The following is an 18,474-nucleotide window of genomic DNA, read 5'->3' on the forward strand; positions in this document are numbered from 1 at the left end:
TATTTAAGGCTTAATATTCACAGACTCTAGTCCATATTGCGTTTTGATTCCGCGGTATACAGTAAATTACATTTTTATGACTGGATTCCACGATTCAGTCTATGTTTTTCGCATCACAGAAATCATAGGGCCCTACTATTTAAATTAATGGCTACCAGCAAATATCTAGTTACCAACATTCTTCAAAATATCTTCTTTTGTGCACAACAGAGCAAAGAAACTCATACAGGTTTAAAATGACATGAGGGTAAGTCAGTGATGACAGAATTTTCATTTTTGGGTGAACTCTCTTCTCTTTAAGATGAGGCAGGATGGTTTACTAGTCATTCAGTGTTTTAATATTTTACTAGTTGGTCTATATACGCACAAACAACTGTTTTTTTTAGCATCTCACTCATGTGCATACTATTTTTAGAACAGTGTATCAAGTTGAAAACAGTTTCAAATTCTAAAAAAAGTGTCTGAAAGCACCCTGCTCTGTCCAGTTGTTTTTGCAGGAGCAAGTTTTGTGCAAACGGCCCCTTGAGAAACACATCTGATTGTGATCTGAAGAACACAACCCAAAATCAGCATACTTATACAGTGCTTCTATAAAAACCTCATCAATTTTGAAAATGTAGTAGTATAAAAACACACAGTAGTGCACAGAAATACCATCACTGTACACTGCAAACACACGATCAAGCACAGATCGGAGAAAGACCGCCATTTACAGCCAGTAATTACATGCACAGTTGAGGTTTTCTAACCATCAGCCAAAAGTGGGACGAATCGCTGTTTTTGATATCAAAGCAGCCCTTTTATAAAAAAAAAAAAAAAAGAAGTTACTGACACAAGCAGACGGACTGTGACGGGCTCAGACCTCAGTGTAAAAACAGGCTTTCAGTTCATCTGAGAGTTCTACTCTATCATACAACAAGCCCTCGACTCTCAACTCGACAGGCTAAAAGCCACGAGTGTCTGTTTCAATCACCAGCTCAAAGTCACTCGTTCCTGTTTGTACACCAACTGTGATAAAGCCGCCTGCCCTCATACAGCAGCCCATCATCAGTCAGGTAATGAAGATGAGGGTCTTGTTTTGCTGATTTGACTAGTTTGACCACAGACTCAATTACGGAATCATCTGCCATCAATCCTCCGTTAATTCTTTCTTCACTCAATTATAGCAATGCAACTGATGAACTAATAAGCAGTAATCAGCCTCCAAATGGCAAGGTCAGAAACATACTTTACGCAAGTATGCAAATATTTGGTCAATGCGTTGCAGGAATGAGCTAGTTTTGTAATGCTAAACACAATTCAATGTAATGTACAATGTAAAAATGCAATATTGGTCCATTTCTATCTGAAAGAACGTGTTTGCATTGAACTTGCGTAGTGTTTGTTTCCGACTGCGGTTTCTGTAAAATCGACTTACCGAACTCATCACACACACTCTCGTTCTCCACCAGCGTGGGGTGCTCAAAAGTGTCCCTGCAGTACAGGATCTGGGTGTTGTTGGTGAGGGATGCGATTCCCCCCAGGGCCAGCACCACATGGTCCGTCAGGAAGGAGGTGGGCCGCTCACGAAGCCGCGCGATGATGGAACGGTACCGACAGTATTGGGGGTAACTCAGTACCAGAACCTTCTTCTCATCCACATCCTCATCTAAACACAAGAAAGTATAAATTATTATTTAAAAGTGAACATAATCATTTCTATCACACAAAAGAAACTCAAAATAATGTTTCCATTAGCTTTTGCCTGTATTACACTGAAAAAAAATAGAAGCAAGTTGGAAGCAATTTTCACTCCGTAATTGCTAAATTTCACAAATAACCAAGGCTGCAACCATGTCTTTAACAATGTGGGGAACCACTTTTTCAAAGCATAAAGAAATCAAACAGTGAAGGAAATTATAGGCCTAATTCTAGTTGGAAGTATTCATTTTCAACCATTTGCAAATAATATTTTGAAATAAGCAGATATGCACTTTCATTTGTATGCCTACTATGTCGAAAACACAAAATGTTTCTTGTCTCGCCACATTCAGTAAGGAATTTCATGAATTACATAAATTATATCACAATTTAAATTCAAAACAGCCATATTTGAGAAAAAGTTGAGTGGTTTGCATTGCTGGATATTACTGTTGGTTCTTTAACATTTCTATTGTAAAACAGTTTCACTAGCTCCATTTTACCTCAGTTTCTTTCAGTGTTAAAACTGATGCTTCGCACTGGAATTCATGCTCTGCTTCAGTGAACAGTAAACCCCACCTACTTTGATTTGATTGGTCATCTAGAATATTTTGACATTGACAGGCGCTGTTAGCCTGCTGAACAAGACCAGGCTAGAAATGTAATTTGTAAACATTTTGTCATCCTAACAAGCATTGTGTAATTGAGACAATTTGGCAATTTCCAATTATTAAATATGTAGGCCCCTATGAAATCAGTTTTATTTTTACCTTTAATTATTTTTTATTTTTGGATTCTATTTTTTTCTTTTTAATTTTCTAGACTCTATTTTAATGGTTACATTAAATATATTAATTCAAAAGCAAGTTTAATTAATAGAAATCATGACATACACAATTTAACAGCATTTTATTAAACGTGTGATATCACATTTTAAATTTAAACGACCATACTTGAGCAAAGGTTGAGTGGTTTGCATTTACTGGATATTCCTGTTGGTTTTTTAGCATTTCTATAGTAAAACAGTTTTGCTAGTTTCATTTTACCTCAGTCTCTTTCAGTGTTAAAACTGATGCTTCGCACTGGAATTCATGCTCTGCTTCAGTGAACAGTAAACCCCGCCTACTTTGATTTGATTGGTCATCTAGAATATTTTGACATTGACAGGCGCTGTTAGACCTGCTGAACAAGACCAGGCTAGAAATGTAATTTGTAAACATTTTGTCATCCTAACAAGCATTGTGTAATTAAGACAATTTGGCAATTTCCAATTATTGAATATGCAGGCCCGTATGAAATCAGTTTTATTTTTACGTAAATTAAGTTTTTTTTTTCTGGATTCTATTTTTTTCTTTTTAATTTTCTAGACACTATTTTAATGGTTAAATTAAAAATATTAATTCAAAAGCAAGTTTAATTAATAGAAATCATGACATACACAATTTAACAGCATTTTATTAAACGTGTGATATCACATTTTAAAATTAAACGACCATACTTGAGCAAAGGTTGAGTGGTTTGCATTTACTGGATATTCCTGTTGGTTTTTTAGCATTTCTATAGTAAAACAGTTTTGCTAGTTTCATTTTACCTCAGTCTCTTTCAGTGTTAAAACTGATACTTCACACTGGAATTCACGCTCTGCTTCACTGAAGAGTAAACCCTGCCTACTTTGATTTGATTGGCCATCTCAATCATTCTGACACTGACAGGCGTTGTTAGACCGCTGAACAAACATTTTGTCATCCTAACAAGCATTGTGTAATGGAGACAATTTGGCAATTTCCAATTATTGAATATGAAAGGCCCCTATGAAATCCATTTTAGTTTTTACCTAAATTCTGTTTCAAGTTTTTTTTTTCTTCTTTTTTTTTGGATTTAATTTTTTTTTCTAGACTCTATTTAAATGGTTACATTAAATATATTAATTCAAAAGCATGTCTAATTAATAGAAATCATGGTATCACAGCAACTTAACAGCAATTTATTAAACGTTTTACCACATTTTAAGACCCTTTGAAATACACTTTTTTTTTTTCTTAAATTCAGTTTTATTTTGACCAAATTCTGTGTCTTGCACTAATTTTCTGGATTCCATTTTTATTAAATTTTAATAATAAAAAGCATCTCTAATTAGTTAATTTATATAAAAAAATAATGTATTATTATTCTTTTATTTTATTTTATTTTTTTACCAGAAATACTGTGTCGTGCTTACATTTTTTTCTTAGGTAATTTTTCTGGTAAATATTCCTTTAAAAATAATGTTTTAATGATTTCTGTCACAGTTTCTTCAAGTTAAACCAAACGTTTATTTTGACAGGCTGCTGTGAAGACCTCTAGTTTCTGTTTGTATGTAATATGACGATAGTTTTTCTCAAAATAAACAGTAAAATGCTCATTAAGTGACTCTCAGAGCAGTTCTAGAGAATATGTTTATGAATTCATGTACTTGTATATTGGATGGCAGAGGTTGAAAACATCGCAAGTGTGTAGAAAACGAAACCGTGCATCTGCGCCATTTATTTACACACAGAACATGCATATATTTAAATGATTTAAGTGTACTGGCCTCCTTTTAATTTATTTATTCAAAATTTGGCAAATTCTGTAACATTCCACATTATACAGTAAATTCCATTTTTATGACTGCATTCCATGATTCTGTCTGCAATTTTTTACATTGTGGAAATCATAGGTCCTATCTATGGTGGTCACCAGGGTTGCCAGGTTTTCACAACAAAACCCACCCAATTACTACTCTAAACTAGCCCAGTCGCATTTTGAGAAGGGTCCCCCATTAAAAATCGCATTCCGAGGGGTAAAATGCACGTTTTTTGGCGAGGTTCCCCTGGTAAAATTAGCATTCCAGGGGCCGAATATTATGTTATTGGGGTCGCTTTAACTCGACATGAAAAACAACCCACGGCAACAGTGTTAAAGTAGCCCAATTCCACAGGAAAACCACTGACTTGGCAACATGGGCAGTTACAGCCCTAAGCATTGAATTGAGCATGACATTTTGAAATTTAAAGACTGAAATAATATTTTCTAGTAAAACATGCTTCAATAATATATTTACAGCTTTAAAAAATCATTCTTCACAATTCAGGACATTGACGGACTTTAAAAGTACAGAGTCATGAGACAGGCCGGATTCGAATCAGGGTCCCTGTGAGCACAAAACTCCCATATGACAATGTTTCACTGCTCCAGTTAGTAGTGTTGTGACGATACCAGACTAAAATATCACAATACGACTACTGAACCGATACTACGAAAAAAACATAGGACAACAGGAAAACTAATCATCATAATCATAGTTTTTTTTTTTTTTTATCTATTAAAGCAAAGCATTTCATCCCCCCTTTAAAAAAAAATATATATAATAATAAAATAATAATAATCACATGCTAGTGCCATTACACACAATTATGATGAACAACCACCGAGCCTACAGATATGTAGAGATCTTTGCTATTTTGGTAAGTTAGCTTAAAGGATAAAGCCAAATCTTACTTCATGATATAGTAATTTTATTTCACAACACCAATTTATATCATGCCATAGTCATTTGTTGTTATTTTATCTTCGTTATTAATAATAAGAACCTAGATGCAAGTAACAATAAAACAAAGACACAAATGAAATAAAGAGGGCCCTATAAAATTGGTTTTATTTTTTCTCAAATTCCATTTTAATTTTTCTAGACTCTATTTTAATGGTTACATTTAAAAAAATTATCAAAAAGCATGTCTAATTAATTGAAATCATGAAACTTGCAGAATTTAACAGCAATTTATTAAAAGCTTTTAAAAAAGTACGTTTTTAAGGCCCTATGAAATACGTTTTTATTATTTTTCTCAAATTCAGTTTTGTTTGTGAATCTGTTTTCCATTAATTTTCTGGATTCTATTTTAATCGTTTCATTACATTTTAATAATCATAAGCATGTCTAATGATTTTATAAATGATAATTAGATTTGATAAAGAATTATCATTTTTTAAATTTCATTTATTATTTATTAAAAAAAATCTGAAATACTGTGTTGTGTATTTACAATTTTCTGGTAAATATTTTTTTTCTGGTAAATATTCCTTAAATATTGTTTTAAAAATATTTTTATTACACTGTAAAAAACAATTTGTTGAGTTAACTTAAAATAATTTGTACCCTGGCTGCCTTAAAATTTTAAGTTCAGTCAACTTAAAAAAAGCTTATTCAACTTGAAATGTTAAATTATACTAAGTGACAACTTAGATATTTGAGTTGAATCAACTTAAAATTTTAAGGCAGCTGGGTTACTTACCCATCTGTTAAGTTTAGCAAACACAATTATCCAAGTTGTTACTTAGTACAACTTAACATTTCAAGTTGAATAAACTTATTTTAGTTGACTGAACTTAAAATTTTAAGGCAGCAGGGTAACAAATTATTTTAAGCTGACTCAACAAATTGTGTTTTTTATTTTTTACAGTGTAGTAGTAGTAGTACTATCTTTACATTAAGTAATATATTAATATATTTATGACTGTCAAGTTAAACCAAAATTTTATTTTGACGGGTTGCTGTGAAGACCTTAGGATCTTCATTATATGACGATAGTTTTCCGCAAAAGAAACGGTAAAACGCTCCTGAAGTGACTCTCAGAGCAGTTCTAGAGATTATGTTTATGTGTTCATGTACTCATATTTTGTGGCGGCAGAGGCTGAAAACACTGCAAACGTCACGCGTATGCGTTGTAAAGTTAGTAAACAAAACTGCGCATCTGCGCCATTCACTAACACAGACACGCAGAAATACAGCTCTTATTAAAATACATTCTCAAAGTACCAGTACTAGTCAAATGTGGAATCGATACTTTTTAAGTACTGATATATCGTGCAACACTATTGCTAAGTGCTGCTTTAACTGTAGTTTCTCAGACTTAGAATCTTTGAAAGTGCATTTCCAGGTGTTGCAGTCAACCTTGTATTTCCAATGGATTTCAGAACACTCTAAAAAATTGTAAAGAAAGTTGTAAATAACGTTGTAAAATTGCAAACAAAAGCAGAACAGTAAATGTTAAGATGGTGAGCCTGTGCTTACGTTTTACTGCAGGCTACACAGTACTACTTTATATTTCATATTTTTACACATTTAACAGGTGTACAGTATTATTTACACCACTGATTCCTATATTACTTTTCCCATGAAATAAAAACGCTGGTTAACATCCTCTCACACCATCATCATTTCATGACATCAACACAATCCAACTTGTTGATTTCATTGTAAAAACAATGTCTGACATCATCTGATGAGTCAGAACGCTACACAATGCCATACAGCACAAAGACCATTGACGAATCCCACAGTCTCTAATATTAGCTTCGCTGTAATGATAATTCAATTCAAATCGAAGCACTGTGACTTCATATAGCTAATCTTATTCTATAATGGAGGATCGTGGAGGAGAGCTGCTCCCAGGGGTTCGAATATAGATTTGTGGGCTATTATGTTTTACTACAGCTTGAGCTGCTGGTTTAACATGACAGCTCTCTGTTAGGATTGGCAATATAAAAGATTCTGGGCAGGAAGCCACGTCACTCAGTTCTTGGAGATCAGAGATCTGAGCAATAGCATTCGCCTGTTAGTCTTCCCATCAGAACTGGGGGGAAAAAAAAACCTCTCGGCTGAATCAAAGTATCATCGCATCTCTCGACCTCAAAAACCTGACATCTCGGAAAACAAGCTCTCGTAATATGACATGCGAGTCGCAAACCTCAAACGATGGCGTCCTTGGAGAGAACAAGCTTTATTCACACACAACGGCCGCAAACAGTCTGCTGCCGAGAGCCATAAACACGTTTTTACATTTAATTTCTGCATCACTACCATCGCATAATAAAACAGAAAAATAATGATTGTATTCAAATAGGTTTCCCGAACACCTGCCCCATCTGCTATTGGTCATACACTCAGATCCCACCTTCAAGAGAAAGATTATCCACCATCTAGATGTGGAGAAAGAACTGAGGACTATTTGTTCAAAAATAATACAGCTGACCTCATGCAGCATATTTGAGTGATAACAATATCAGATGGGCCATTACATTTTTTGGTGCATGACTACAGCGTTCTGTTTCAAATGAAATGGAGAGACTGCAGTCTCAAATTGATGGCTGCAGAGAACAGAACATGAACTATTTTGATTTATACTGCTTATCCTTTTATTGGACTTTCACTGCATGTACTACGTTTCCTTCTTGGTGGAGCACATTTCCTCTCATTGCTTCTATCTTTCTCATTTATTCTCTACCTGGAAATAAGTTTTAAAAAATTCAATTTTCTCACAAATTTTAGTTCTAAGCATATACGATAAATCCCGCCTCTTGTGTATGTGCACATTTTGCATTCTTAATGAACAATATAATAGTGTTAATGGGAATACTAATTAAAAAAAAAATAAAAAAAGGTAAGCAACACTTAGATATTAACAATTTGTTACATCAAAATAAGACTTAAAAAAAAATTCTGAGTAATCAGTTTGGTGAAATTTAAATTAAATGTCATATTTACCAATCCTTAATGACTGATGATCCCAAAAATTCAAAAAATTTAAAGTTAACTATTAAGAAGAATAGCTAAACATAAGTTCACAAATAAAATACTTTGTTTACATTGTAACTGCCTTAAATTCTTAGTATTATTAAATGTAAAACGCTTAAAAAGCTTAAACTAATTCATATTTGGCTGTAATAAATAAAATATTAATTACATTGTTAATGTAATATATATATATGTAAAATAAAAATTATTAGTGTAAGTAATGTTTATTTAATCAAGAAAACGTGACCAGGGCATGAATTTATATTTGATTAAAAAAAAATAAAATAATATATATATTATGTTTAAAGGTTTGAGGTAAGTATTTTTTGTTTGTTTGTTTTCAAAATATTTTGACAGATGACGCTGTTTCCATTTATTTGATCAAAAATACAGCAGTATTGTGAAATATTATTACAATATCCTTCATAATCACATGATCGTGCAGAAATCATTCTAATATGCTGATTTGGTGCTCAAGAATTTTTTTTTTCTTTGATGAATAGAAAGTTCTATTCATTTGCTATTTATTTTAAATAGCAATAATCTTTTGTAAAATCATAAATATTTTTACTGTCACTTATATTTAGCACTTTTAGCACTTTTAATGTGCTTTTATTGAATGAAAGTACTGATTTTACAAAAAAAATGGTGATGTGTATATGCGTTTTTATTGTTGCGTTTTTATATATAACATTTGTCATCCTTTAAGTATTTATTTTTATAAAATTATATGCCGATTTTTACAATTTAAAATAATAAAACAGTACAAATCAGGACTTTAAACTGTATTTAGACATTCCCAATTTTCATAACCGCCTTTTATTTTATTAAAAAATAAATATACAGACTATACACTGAAATAAGAAAAACCGGTAACTGAATTAAAAAATTAAAAAGATGTTTCATTTTAATTTAGTTTAACTTACAAGCCATACATTTAAAAAACAAAAACTAAACATACTCCATTCTAAAAATACAAAATAATGACAAAAAACCAATTACTTAAACTTTAACTAAAATTAAAATAAAAGAAAAAAAAACTGAAAAAAAAGATTCACAATATAAAAAAAAAAAACTATATACGTAAAATAACAAAACTGCACAAATCAGGGTTTTAAATTGTATTTAGACATTCCTAATTTTCATAACAGATTTTATTTCATTGAAAACAAAAGATAGTATTTAGTTTGACCTCCTGAGCTGCACGAATAACATTTTCTGAAGGTTAAGCACCTAACAATCGGTTAAAAAAAAAAACAATTGGACTTAATCTGTTAACAGTCTCAAGACCCATAAGACCCATAGTATTCCCCTCTTTTACTTGCAATTAGCACTACTGAGGTTGGTCTCAAAATATCCGTCTTTTAAGGGCCGCGCTGCGCCCTGCTAATCACGCAGGGATCCAATGTACATTTTCTTGATTAGATTTGGCTTTGGGCTACAGAAGAGGTCAGAAACGAGCTGTGCAGCCACACTGTTAATAACATCTAACCTTTTCTAAAGAAAGGATTTCTTATGTTTAGTAATTTAATTGGCTAGGACGACACTATGATTAGAGTGCGCTGAAAATCACATTATGCAATTTTCCAGTAACACACTTTGACAAGAAGCCTTTGTGATGAGGACAGGGGGAAACACACACACACACACACACACACACACACACACACAGGTAGGGCAAAGATTGGTTGCAAAATCAACAGGCTGAAATCTGCATGAGTAATCCTAACATGTCTCCCCAGATCAGAACGAATGGACATTTTCCCTATGTCAGTTTGCTCCGTGTATACCGCTCAAGTGCTCCACAAATGTCAAATGGGCCTCTGTGGGAATATATTTACATAACACCTCTCCACCGCTCGCCGCTGCCAAAGAGGACCAATTAAACATAAAACACGGGCGTATGTGGTAAAACGCCCCCTGAGTTTTAATAATTCATGATATTTTTGTTCTATAAAACTTGGTTTGAGGATCTGTGCCATCAATCAAAACCAATAAAGCTGTTTTTTCAACAGAACCTTTGTTTTGATGAGATGGAGGCTCTTGACTTTTTCATTATTTCAAAAAAGAACAGAATGTCAAGTTACAAGACAGAACAAAAAGCTCAAGGAGACAGACAGAGAGAGAACCGAGTGAAAAACACTAATTACAGCTCAAGGTACATACTTTCAATAATAAAAAAATGGCAGTGTACTTTACATTGCAATTATGACAAGTAACATGAAAAAAATCAGATAAACATCTCATAATGTTTGTTTAAAGTTCAGTCTTGAACGTGCCTGAGCTTGTGAAGGGAGTTTACAAAGCCATTTATCCAAATTACTTGTCAGCAGGTCTTCCGTGAGCTTATTTGCCAATCAGCAATTACAAATAAGGCCATAACCCAAGATTACGACATGAAAAAGCCCCTTTGATTATAATGCAATGAAACCTGAGCTATCGGTACAACGTCGTTTGTTATCAGCCAGACGTCTCCTGTAGCCCGGGGTTATTATTGTTAATTTAACTAAAGCATGAAAACACTGACACACATTAACAGAAATAAAATAAAATACATATTAAAATTATTTCAGCTAGTTGACTAGTCCACATTTTTCATTTGTGTTAATTACTAAAATAACTACAACTCTAAACATAAAAATTGTAATTTAAAAAAATAATTAAAAATAAAATATTTAAAAAAAAGCTACATTCCTTATTTTATTTTAGTTTAACTTGTACTAAAATAACTAAAACTGAAATAAAAAAGTTAGACATATATACATATATATATATAAAAAAACTAAACATACTCCATACTAAACATACCAAAAATACAATAACTTAAATTTTACCTAAAATAAAAATGAAAAAAATAAAATAAAATAAAAATAAAATAAATAAAAATGAATTCAAAATAAAATATAAAAAAATCAGCTACATTCCGCATTTTAATTTAGTTTAACTTGTACTAAAATAACACTGAAATAAAAATCAACAGGTTTTATAGACATATATTTAAAAAAAAAAAAAACTACACATACTCCATACTAAACATACTAAAATAAAAAACACAACACAATAACTTAAACTTGAACTAAAATGAAAATGTAAAAAAAAAACAGAAATAAAAACTGATTCAAAATAAAATACAAATAATTTTCAGACACATTCCTCATTAATTTAATGTAGTTTAACTTGTACAAAAAAACTAAAACTGAAATAAAAATTAATAAGCTACATAAACATATATTTACAAAGCAAAAACTAAACATCCTCCATACTAAACATACGAAAAATTGCAAAAACACACAATTACTTAAACTTTAACTAAAATGAAAATGTAAAAAAACAGAAACATAAACTGATTTTAAAAAATACTAATGAAAATGTAGCTACATTCCTCATTTTATTATAGTTTAACTTGTACTAAAAAAAAAAACTAAAACTGAAATTAAAATTAATCAGCTATAAAAACATATTTACAAAAAAAACTAAACCTACTCCATACTAAACATACGAAAAATGACAAAAACACACAATTACTTAAACTTTAACTAAAATTAAAATGTAAAAAAACAAAAACAAAAACTCTAAATAAAATACTAAAAAAATCAGCTACATTCCTCATTTTAATGTAGTTTAACTTGTACTAAAAAAACCTCAAATAAAAATTAATTACTTAAACTTTAACTAAAATGAAAATGTAAAAAAACAAACAAAAAAATTCAGCTGCATTCCTTATTTTAATGTAGTTTAATTTGTAATAAAACAACTAAAACTTAAATAAAAAAATAATAAGCTATACAGACATATATTTAAAAAAACGAAAACTGAACTTACTAAAAATTACAACAGCAAAAAGACTTAAATGTTAATCAAAATTTAAATGAAAATGAAGACAAAAAAACCCCAAAAAACATTAAAATATCAATAAAAACTAATAGAACCTCAACTATACTGCAGACACCAAGGTGACTAAGCCTCAGTAAAACTGACTAAGTTTTAGCAAAAACAACCGCTGTTAACATGCATTACACACAAGCTTCAAAAGTTTCGCCAAATGGGCCGGTGAATTCCCAGAAAGTCAAACACGGGCCTTCAGATACATTCCTGCACATCTCCACCCTCCAAAACAACCCTTACTCAATATCTTCTCCCTGTCAATGAGTCAGCTTCAACAAACACGCCATAATAGCTACGTGTCTCTTTAAAATATGCAGGTTAAAATATCAATTCCAACGTGAGGACAGAGACAGAAGGTGAAAAAAAAAAAAAAAAAAGATTCCTGGAATCCTGACAGCAGCTGCTTGTTAGTTGTCCTGGTTACTGTATTAAAATAAGCATGCGTTGTTGCTAAAGTTATTGGCGTGTGTTATTATTAGTGCTCTCTGCACCACAGAACACAATAATGAAAGGAAAATGTGTGTCATCGCCACGGCAACTGTTTTAATGCAAGACTCCCCGTCAATAATAGTTAACAAAATTGCACTTCAGTCATAAACCCACAAATCAATTTCCTGTGTGTGTGTTTGCTTCACGTTGGAGTGATGAGCTTGTGTGTGCGTGCAGAGATTGTAGAGAAATTTTAAATGCATGTCTTATTAGAGTTGGGTTCAGCATAATCAGTCTTTCCCTAATTATTATTCACAGCCGCGACCTCTAATGAGTCAAATAACATCCATCTATTAATGTTGCGGGCTGCTGAGATTCTGCGCCCCTGTTGGGTCATTAAATTGGTTCTGATACTTCAATATGCCTGATGTGAGAGCCAGAACAGATTACAACATACACTACCCGAACAATATCGATCCTTGTGTTGTGAATACAGAATAACAATGTACACAAATATCTGGAGGTGGAAAGGACAAGAGCGGGGCTGCAGAACAATCACACATTGTGATTATTTTGATTTGAAAAGCAATCTGTTAGCGTTTAACATCTCGTATTGCTGCTGTTTAGACACAGGCAAGAATAAAAAGTCATTGAAACCCAGGCCTGTGTATTAAACAAGGTCTTTGTGCCAGTAGAAAGACATTTCAAAGGTGAAGTTTGTAATAGCCTCAGCAAATGGAACTGCAAAAATAATGACAATGAAACATCATATTTTCAAATTAACACCCCCCCCCCCCCAGACACTTTGCTCATCTGTCATTGGTCGTCAAACAAACAGCCCCACCCCAAACTCATGCTACTGGCTGAAGCAGAACTGCTGTGTTGCTATGATGCTCGAACAAACACATGGGCAATGTTTTAATAGTGTTTACAGTTTTCTGGAAAATCAGCATATGAACATTTTAATATCGTGCATCACATTTAAAGTGTTCACACTTAAGTCATTTTTAAAGGAGTCAAATTCAGTCTTCTTTCAAACGAGCAAAGTGAAGCAGAAAAGTTGCTCTTGTTGCGTTCACATTGCAGTGTTATTTTTAGAATTATGTTATTATAATATTTATTAATATTTTGTATTAATAAATACCAAAATAAAGTATTAAAAATAAAGTATTTATATATTTTCATGTAATTTTACGTTTTTTTAATTTTAATGCAGTAGTCCTTTTTATTAGTTTTTAAAATATTTCTATTTAGCTTTAATATATATTTTATTTTTGTTTTAAGTTTAGTGATTTTAATACATCGAATTAAACTTATTTTATTTAATTAAGCTGTCAAGCCAACATTTTAATTTTATGTTTAATAAGTTAAGTTTTTTAGTGAATATTTTATTTCAGATTAATTTGAATAATAAAAAAGTTTTAGGTTAAGTTTTAGTTATTGATAACAACACTGTCACATTATAACATTTTCATAATATATATATATATATATATATATATATATAGATCAGACTACATGTAAAGCAGGAAGGTCCCAGATACACATTTTGGAATGTCTTTGGAAACTTAAATATATTTCAGTTTAAATATAAAATTCAGTGGTGCCATCACAGGAATAAATTTACATTTCTTGTATTTATTTATTAATGTTTTTATAAATTATAAATATCAATATATATTGTAAAGGATATACAAATAAATGTATTATATATATATATATATATAAAATTACTTAGTAATCATACTAGTAATTCATTTGAACTATTACAAATGATAACAATTAATGATTTCTCAAAAGATAAATATATAATTAATTATTATTAATTATTATACAAAATTATTCATTTTATAATTTTTATGCTGATCTAGCTGAATATACATATAATTATTTAATAATAATAATAATAATAATAATAATTATTATTATTATTAATAATAATTCTAATTATTACAAATTATAATTAATGATTTCTGTGTGTGTGTGTATATATATATATATGTTTTTTTTTTTTTTTTTTTTTTTTTTTTTTCTGAAATCATTTATTGGCTAATATATATAATTACTTAATAATAATAATAATTATTAATAATAATAGTATTAATAATAATAATAAATAATTGTAATTATTACAAATTATAATAATTCATGATTTCTGGAAAAAAAAATATATATAAATGTATTAATAATAAAAGTAATAAATAATTGTACTAATTACAAATTATAATAATTCCTGATTTCTGATATATATATATATACATATACATATATATGATTTTTTGCACAGTCACATTCCGGATTCTTGGCCAAATATTGCCCTATCATTTCATCATAACAAATATATATATATAATTTGTAATAATTACAATTATTTATTACTTTTTAATTATTATTAATAATAAATGTATAAATACATTCAGAAATCATGAATTATTATAATTTGTAATAATTACAATTATGTATTACTATTATTAATACTATTATTATTAATAATTATTATACACACACACATATATATATATATACATATAACAGCAGTTATGGTCCGGGGTCATTAGCAAGATAATATCAGCGTATTCCCCAGATAACCAGTCACCTGCCACAATTTCACATAAATATATAAAGCTTTTCATATTCAAATGTCCCTAATACACCCTCCAGTAGTTCTCGTTCGTCTTCTCCAAGGACTTGGCTGTCTTAGAAGCCCGGCAAACATTCGAGATTCAACTATTACCCTTCAAACAAGCCTTTCATTGACTCCATGATAGACACAGTATGATATTTTCACCAAACTGAGAGAGGAAACATTGAATTGAGAGAGTAGGCGCTTGGAAAAACACAGTGTTCCTACACTCAATTACCCAAACTGTTTCTTTGGCGAGTTTGTATGATTGCTGGTAGGAATCACTTGACAATTAAACCCAATATATTGCGATTCGCTCGCGATGCAGATGTGGGCGGCACGACGTGGCACAACTCTCCCCATAATTCTATGATATTACTCTTTATTTGATTCCAGCTTGTCCGAGCTGAAATTACCCTGAGCTCATTTTTCCAGGATATCCCCCTGATGTCGAAAGCGTTTGTTGATGATTTATGGCACCTGCCGATATTTTACAGCAGTGGGCATTCGTCCGCTACAGTTCCAGCACAATTCGTGTTGCTCCCTAGCAACAAGCCAAAGCACTAATATTCCTACAGAGGGACCGGCTCCAAATATAACTGTCTGTATTATTGATTACCACACAGCAAACTTTGCATTTAATGCCTCTTGTAAAACATGACAAGCTAGAACAAATTTGGTTATGTCGAAATGTTCTAGTTTCTGAAGAGAGACACACTGAGCCTATTATTCTAATGATGCCTCTATATAGAAAACTGAATAACAAGGTGCAGCAACATACAAAAGACACAGATACTGTTTCAGGGAAAGAAAGATCACTTGCTATTATGTGCTCAAGAAAAAGGAAATATAGATATCTAGCAATATAAAAGAATATTTCTCATGTATTTGTGAAGATTTTGCAAGCATTGTAAAATTAAGCAACATTGTCAATGTTGCAATGATTTAATAGTTTCCGAAACTGTGCAATTAGGCTAGTTTTGCAACGCCTCCTAAGACATTTTTTGACCTTTAGTGTTCAGCAGCTGTGAGTTTGATTAACTGAATCAGCTCAAACTAATGGAAATGGTTCAAAGGGCTGATTTGTTAACCTCAAATAAATGATAGCATATTTTAGTAACAATGTACAGTAAAATTTTTAAAAAGTATTATTATTTGTTCAAGAAATTAACATTTTTTTTGGACACATAAATTAATCAAAAGTGCGATATTTCTTAAAGGCATTATATATATATATATATATATATATATATATATATTTTTTATTATTATTATTATTATTATTATTATATGTTATTATAGTAATAAGTAATTGTAATTGTATTGTATGTAAATTAGAATCATTTATTAATTACCGTTGCTGAAAAATTCACAGGAATAAATTGTCATTTTTAAAATTATAATATTTCACATTTTTAATGCTTTTAAACTTTTTTGTTTTGTATAATTAAAAAAAATATATACATATAAAATATATATAATATTATTTAAATATATAATATATAACTATATTTTAAAATCTAAATTTTAAATATATATATATATATACATATATACATATATATATATACACACACACACATATATATATATATATATATAAATCAGCATATTAATTATATAATATATAATTTATATTAATAATGTATTGTAATTATTGCAAATTAATAATTAATGATTTCTGAAAAATTATGTGACACTGAAGACTGGAATGACAGCTGCTGAAAAATTCAGCTGTGCCATCACAGGAATAAATTGCAATTTTAAAAAATATAATATTTCATATTATTACTGTTTTTACCTTTTTTATATATAATTTTTTAAATATAGAAATATTATATATATATTATGTAAATATAACAGACTAATTATATGTTTAATAAGTTTAATAAATATTACAAATTCTAATAATTAATAAGTGACGGCTGCTGAAAAATTTAATTGTGCCATCGCAGGAATACATTTTTTTATATATATTTTTTAATATAATATTTCACATTGTTAGTTATTTTTTCCAATTTTTTCTAGTCTTGCGTATGTGTGTGTGTACATATATATATATAATTGCTTATTATAATTGTATAATTGCTTATTAATAATAAATAATTTATTGCGATTATTACAATTTATAATAATTAATTATTATAAATTATTTTTATAATAATTAATTTAATATTTTTAATAATTAAAAATTCAGCTGTGCCATCACAGGAATACATTTTAATTTTTTAAAAATATAATATTTCACATTATTACTGATTTTATTATTATTTTTTTTAAATATATAAAAATTCTATAAATATATCATATAAATATTACAGACTAAGTATATGTTTAATAAGTGTATACCAAAAAAAATATTCTTTGTCATAGCAGCGTTAGCATATGGCTCAAAATAAATGACTTCCTTTGTAAGTGCTAATACACTGGCTGCTTCAACGCTTTGTTTCTACAGCTGTTCAGTTACTAAGATTACACGCTTTGAATATTATTCCACAAAAACAAATCACAGCTAAACCTTTCTAGAGTGCATCGAACACACGATGCCTTCATTTTCTAGAGATATATCTTTCATGCAACATAACAAGCATATTTGTGTGCAACACAGCAGAATGACAGATCGAGCGCTTCACAGAGTCGTGGGAATTGTATGTGTACTGCAAAATTCTCATGAATTGTTCAAGACCTGATATCATGGAACATCTCTCGTATGTACTACAAAAGATCCGATCTGGCCCTTTGAGCGGCACCCCAGAATTTATCTCCAGTTGAGTCCAAAACAATAGAAATAATGGAGCTTTCATCTCTGAAATTCAGAAGCACGACAGGGACGGATTAACACATTGCCGGTCTTTGAAGCAACCAAGAAAACCAGCCGAGCGTAGCTAACTTTTATGAAGAAGTAAATGCAAAACAGTGTTTAATTCAACAGCACATGTTATTTTCTTACATAAACCTTAAGATATTAAATAGTTCGACATACTACTCGTTTTGATTAATACACAAATGTACACCTTTGCCTGTTTTTATTATTTTTAATAGAAAATTTCAATATGCTGCAGTCAAACACTGGCGACGAGAGACACCTATGTCAAAGCGATTAACTTGCGCTTGTTCACGGGAAATGGCAAGTGTATTCCGGGGAGCCCCGCTGGAGACAATGGCGGCACTCATGTGACTCAACATGATGACAATAGCCACAGACAGAAGGAAAGAAGCGCATTACCCAATGAAACTAATTAAAAAGCATTTTGAGTGTGACACA

At 30.5% G+C, this 18,474-nt stretch overlaps 1 protein-coding gene across 1 annotated transcript in view; it reads right to left on the reverse strand.

Annotated features, from left to right (window-relative positions):
• Positions 1-18,474, reverse strand: part of arid5b (AT-rich interaction domain 5B) — a 158,726-nt gene that overhangs the window by 107,577 nt on the left and 32,675 nt on the right. The window contains exon 4 of the mRNA XM_051124509.1: positions 1,418-1,648. Coding sequence (XP_050980466.1) covers positions 1,418-1,648 — 231 coding nt within the window. The remainder of the gene's footprint in view (positions 1-1,417; positions 1,649-18,474) is intronic.

This window comes from Labeo rohita, chromosome 12 (assembly GCF_022985175.1).
Source record: "Labeo rohita strain BAU-BD-2019 chromosome 12, IGBB_LRoh.1.0, whole genome shotgun sequence".
NCBI classification, from domain to species: Eukaryota; Metazoa; Chordata; class Actinopteri; order Cypriniformes; family Cyprinidae; genus Labeo; species Labeo rohita.